The sequence below is a fragment of the Lolium rigidum genome, chromosome 7, assembly GCF_022539505.1.
Source record: "Lolium rigidum isolate FL_2022 chromosome 7, APGP_CSIRO_Lrig_0.1, whole genome shotgun sequence".
Lineage (NCBI taxonomy): Eukaryota > Viridiplantae > Streptophyta > Magnoliopsida > Poales > Poaceae > Lolium > Lolium rigidum.
In genome coordinates, this window is record NC_061514.1 from 72,634,794 (window position 1) to 72,640,444 (window position 5,651).

At 54.0% G+C, this 5,651-nt stretch overlaps 1 protein-coding gene across 1 annotated transcript; it reads right to left on the reverse strand.

The window, feature by feature from the left end:
- On the reverse strand, positions 1 to 3,002 carry LOC124676449 (uncharacterized membrane protein At1g16860-like). The gene is made up of 4 exons (XM_047212506.1): positions 2,613 to 3,002; positions 1,973 to 2,128; positions 361 to 572; positions 1 to 267 (listed from the first exon to the last, which is right to left on the reverse strand). The coding sequence occupies exons 1-4, from the start codon at positions 3,000 to 3,002 to the stop codon at positions 69 to 71; spliced, it is 957 nt and encodes a 318-aa protein (XP_047068462.1). The 3' UTR covers positions 1 to 68.
- Between the last annotated feature and the right edge of the window lie 2,649 nt (positions 3,003 to 5,651).

The following is a 5,651-nucleotide window of genomic DNA, read 5'->3' on the forward strand; positions in this document are numbered from 1 at the left end:
TTTCAGGGGGGAAGGGATTTCATTAAAGTTGTTAGCTGTTGTTACATCTCATCAGTTGTCATAATACTTCATGAAATTCCAGAATTTGGTATGAAGTAACTCTTGTCTACCAGTCTCAAAACTATTCCATCAAAATAAGCTGGAAGGAGAAATGACAGCAACACACAACCTGTAGATACAGGTTCACGTGGAGGAAGTATCATGAGATCTTCATTCTTCTTGCTCAAAATTCCAATCACGCTCAACCGCATGCCTTCTCGGATATATCTACAAGTTTGTGCAATAATGTATAAGATTCGTGGAGCTCAGTCTACAAAGAGACAGACAAAAGGTGTGGATATCCAGGATAAATTTGATTACCCTTCCTCAAGACGGATAATCTGAGCTTCTTCAGAAGAAAGATTTCTTTCTTCGAGCCAACATTTCAAGGTTGAAGATAGTTCAATATTTCTGCTTGTTGAAACCAGAACATTTTCATCGATCAATGGAACCACTTTCGTGCGGTACCCAGCTTTCACCAATGCTCTTTTACCTGATTTTGCATCCGTTATGTAGAAATCAGCAGCAAACCTCTGCCAAACTCCACAGAATATTTAAATGAGAAAAATATCATACTCCCTCCTTGAAACAATGTAGTGCTAGTGCATATAAGTTTTTTTAAAAGTCAATTGATGTAAAGTTTGACCAAGTTTAATGAAATGCTGGAGTATGTATCTGCGGTATCTCGCTACAAATCTTCAGCAAAGGCAGAAGTACTATAGAATTATAAAATTGCAAGACCAGTGAGTCAACAAGAATATAATGCAAGTGAACTGGAGTTCCAAGGAATCAAAATTCTTCAGAAGCTAATAAGATCAACTCATTATTACAAGGGCATACCCATTTAAGACGAATAATATACACATATTGAACTATCAGCTAAAACCTCTTCACATTTGTACACAATTGAGAACGGGCATTACAATTTCTTTTCAATATGTGCACGGACTGGAATTAAAATGTGGCATCACGAATGGTATTGTGCATAAACTTGTACTCCCTCCGTTCCATGGAGGCTGTCTAATATTTGGACGTATATCAAGGATTGCGAGTCGACGAGTCGACAGGTCGTTCTGGGGCAGCGACTCAGAGACTAGTCAAGACTAGTCTCGACTCAGCAAGACTCATGTTTAACACTAAATTACTAATGTGTTTAATGTAGGATAGAATATAAGGCTAGGGATAGAGGAGTGGGGGAAAACCTGGGCAATTCCTTCCAATGGCCAAGGCCTTCCTCTTGTCCATGAACCAGCAGCCTACAGGTTGGGGACAGGGGAGTGGGGGAAAACCTGGGCAATTCCTTCCAATGGCCGGCAGGTTCTTGCAGACGCGGCAGCCAAGGGAGAGAACACCAAGATGTGTTTTGGCTTTTGGGTTTGAGCGGGGGAAACTGTCTCTCGATCTTGGTTTCACGGGGGAAGACGGGGGAAAATGGGAATGGGAGGAAAGAATGGAAAAAATTATAACATGTGGGGTCATTTTTTTAGTCGATGGACTCACAAACCTGGACTAGTCGAGACTAGTCAAGACTAGTCGATCGACTCGATCGACTCATCAAATGAGTCGAGTCGACTGGCTGAGTCGACCTTGCAAATGCGACTCGTAGACTAGTCGTCGACTAGTCTCGACTAGTCTTTCGACTCGCAATCCATGACGTATATTGATGCTATTTAGTGTCTAGATACATGTAAACTTTGACAAATCTCAGACAACCTTCATGGGACGGAGGGAGTAGCACATTTGCAAGACAGTTGCCGTGCATAGACTACCTTAAGGCACAATAACAGAACATGAGCCATTCCGCCTTTTTTCGCGGGAGCTACTACGTAATCATTCCGATCAGATAGATTGCATGATGAACCGCATTTAACAAATGAAAATGATAAATAAAATTTCTGCAAATTACATGCAGATATCCACTAATCATTCTTACCTCAGCATGTGTCAGCTTCCATCTAGAACAAGTATTCACAGGATTTGCCACCTCAGAACCCCATCTACCGCATTTTCTAAGCAGCGTAGATGTGTATACACAGTTCTCCACCTTCTCATACGAAGAGATCAACGAAATATCCCCACATGAAACCATCTGCATGAAAGAAGGAACAATACAACATGACAAACCAAAATTAACAATCCTTAGCATTTGCATACTGTAGAATTTACTTCCGCAAGCTTGACAAATAAAGTAGGGAGCTCTTTTCCCCTTGCAAGATTATAATAACCACCCACCGAAGGTTCTAGTCTGATCTGAGGGGACTAACTTTGGAGATAAGGTCAACGGGCATGCACATTCCACAACAAGATGGATGCACATGTAGGACGGACACATGAGTGGAACTGAGACAAGTTGCGGAATGGCTACGTTGCGTGCTTCATACTCAAGCAATCCTATCTTAGATATGGATGCATTTAATTCATACCAGATTTTACTGAAATTGCTGGCCCGCTAAATGGCTGCTCGATTTTAGCAGGCAGGGGGGGTTCGGAACAGAGCAATCGGATTTCCTAGATCAATTGCATTGCAATGCAACAAAAGAAGAGGTAGGCAAGTGAGGAACTGTAAAACGTACGCCGGTGATCTTGACGAGCTGGCCGTCGGCGGCGACGCGGAGGCTGGAGGCGTGGAGCCCGTCGACGAACCGGCGCAGCGCGCGGCCCGACGCGGCATTCCAGAGGAGGAACGCGGAGACGGCGGCCGAGAGCAGCAGCGCGAGCAGGAGCAGCACGGGGCTGCGCACGACGGCGAGGACGAGGGCGCCGAGCCCGATCCCCACCGCGAGCAGCGCCGCGACCGCCAGCGCCGCCGCCCTCGGGAACGGCGCGGGCACCGGGGCCCCCGCCTCGCCCGCGGTGGCGCAGAGGTCGTTGAGGGCGGCCGCGGTCGCGCCGGCCTCGGCGTCGTCGTCGTCGGCGGGGGCGGTGGCGCCGCGCCGCTTGCCGCCTTCCCCTGCCGGAAGCATATCCCCTCCGTCAGCCGGTTCCGTTGCTGCTGGCTGCTGCCCACCGCGGTTTTCCCCCAAAATTTTCTTTTGACCTTTCCGCCCCACTTTTTCTCCGTGGTGGGCTTGGCCCTGCCGTGCGGTTTAAGGAAAACCAGCGTGGCGCACATCCCATGACATGTGGGGTCAACCGGCAGATGGACCCACTTGTCAGTGATTTGGTCCACGAATTGTAAATTAGCCGTGGAGTGATAAATACAGACACAGAACTATCCCTATGCTTATAGAGCCAACAAAATGTGCGTACAAGTCCTTGTTTTTATCTAGTTGAACGATGACATGTGGGGCCACATGTATCTAGGCCGCCGTGTCAGTGAGCGTGGTAGTGCGATGCACTGTGGCTGCAGAGCTGGGACCGTTGATCAGTCCTCGCGTGCTCACTAGTCACATGAGCTCTCAGCTGCTCAGTGGACTGACTGAGTAGCTGCCACTGCCAGTGAAGCAGTCGGCTTCGTACACTGGCACAATGCCATGATACAGGCGTATCAGCTCCCTGACGCCTGGGCCCAGAAGCGTGTGGTTACCCATCTGCCCAGTGGCTGGCTATCTTATGGGTAACTATCCTCGTAATGACTCTCGGAATTAAGAACCTGACAAAGCTTTACGCAGGCTTGTGTGGAATGTTTAACTCCAACGGATGGGCTGTTGAGGTCACGTGTCTAACCTTTTCGATTCTTTCGAGTTTTGAATCCACACTTGTTCCAAAGCACGAACAGACATGGGTTGCAAAAGTAGTTAGGGCATCTCCAACCGGCGACCCAAACGGATGCTGGGCCGTCCGTTTTGGGCCGTTTAGGTTGCCGCCCGGACACGCGGATAGCGGCCCGCGTCCGCGTGTCCGTTTGGGTCGCGCGCTGCGCCCAACGCGCGGACGCATCGCAAATTGGAGAAACACGAAAACAAAATGAAAATGGCAAATTTAAACGATATTTGATTAAACATATGCCCTATTTTGGGCAAATTTAGTACATAGCCCTATTTTGGGCAAATAAACTAACAAAAGAAGCCCCTATATGGGCTTTTAAATTTAAACTAAAATATAAACGAGAAAATAAAAAACCCTCTAGGGTTTGGTCGGCGGCGCGGTGGCCGCCGGTGCGCACGCCTAGCCCCTGTGGGCGTCGTCGGCGACGTCGTCGAGGTCCCCGGGCGGCGAGGCACTCTGTTGTGGCTCGACCGCGCCGGGGACTCCGGCCGAGGAGACCACAAGGCCTCCTCCCACGGCGAGTGGGGGTCCGGAGCCACCCGCGCCGCCGGAGGCGGCTCGCTGCCTCTCTGCCCGGCGGCGCCGCCCGGCCTCCTCGGCGCCGCCTCCTCCGGCGGAGGCACCTCTCCTCCCCGGCTGCGGCTGCTCGCTCGTCGGCGCGGCGCCCGGCCTCCTCCCGCCGCGCCGTCTCCTCCTCCTCCTCCCGTCGCGCACGGAGGGCACGGGCGTAGAGCTCCCGGCCCTCCGCGTCCTCCACCTCCCCGCCGCGCCGCCTCCTCCATTTCGGAGGTGCGAATGGCCGCATGGAGTTGCGGCCATTTCGCCTCCTCCTCCGCCGCCGAGATGATGAGGGCGGCGCGGAGGTCCGGGTCCTCCTCCGAGGACTCGGGCTTGGGCTCGAGCAGCGGCGGCGGCGGTTGCGGCAATGCCGCGCCGCGGCGGGCGGCCTCTCCGATGTGGAGGCCGCCTCGATTTCCGCACGATGGTCGCAGCGCCGGCGGACGACGCCGGCTGCTGCTCGCCTCGTCGTCGTTGGCTCCGGCGAAAACCCGCTTCGGGGCCATGGCGGCGGTTTCGCTGCGGGAGTGGAGTGGGGACCGGAGTGGAGGGCCGGATCCCCTCCGGTCCCCATTTAATAGACTCCCCGGTCACCGACGGGTGGGCCCAAGGGAGACGAGGCGACCGGCGCGCGGACGCGAGCGGACGGCGCGTGCCATCCGCGGCCACGCAAACCTAGCCCGGATTTGGGCCGGGTTTGCGTCGTTCGGACGCCGCGGCCGTCCGCTTTTGCGGTGCGTCCCCGCGTTGGGCCGGGTTTTTGTCCGTTTCGACCCATCCGGACGCGCGGCCGCGGGATGGGTCGCCCGGTTGGAGATGCCCTTAAGGCGTCTCCTTTCCCGTCCACAGTGAAAGGCGATTTGTGAGCGACCGTAGGCTTTCCACCTCGCTGGCGCCGAATCGGCGGTTTCCTCGCCCTCCGTCGGCCGCTCCGACGGCGGGAGGACGGGAAAACACCGATTCGCGCCGTGTATATAGTGTAGGGTGGCGTATGGTGTCCGGCCGGCGGCGTCGAGGCGGAGGCGGCGTGGTCGGAGTGGTTTTGTAGGTGGTGGACTCTCCCCTCGACGGCGGCGCTCCGAGGAGTTCTGGTGTCGATCTGATGCCTCCGGCGAGCCTGCGGGTCTGCGGAGCTGCTGGGCTCGTCTTACCCATTGCCGGTTTCCGCGGGACGGCGGATCTGGCTAGTGAAGATCTTCTGGAAGCTGCTGATGGTGTTCGGCGTGACGATGTTGGCGGCCGCCGGTGTAGATCCTTTGGGATCGGTGCTCGGCGACTTCCCGCTGGCTTGGGGTTGCTCCTGATCCAAGGCGTATTGAGGAGTATGAGCGGCGGCGCGCCACCGA

Bases quoted from the DNA above. Each gene is read 5' to 3' on its own strand.
- LOC124676449 (XM_047212506.1), bottom strand. From the start codon at position 3,002: ATGCTTCCGGCAGGGGAAGGCGGCAAGCGGCGCGGCGCCACCGCCCCC. The intron at 573-1,972 runs GTAAGAATGATT...GGAGTTTGGCAG, and splicing joins GGAAGCTGACACATGCTGAG to AGGTTTGCTGCTGATTTCTA. The intron at 268-360 runs GTAATCAAATTT...ACAAACTTGTAG, and splicing joins ATTATCCGTCTTGAGGAAGG to ATATATCCGAGAAGGCATGC.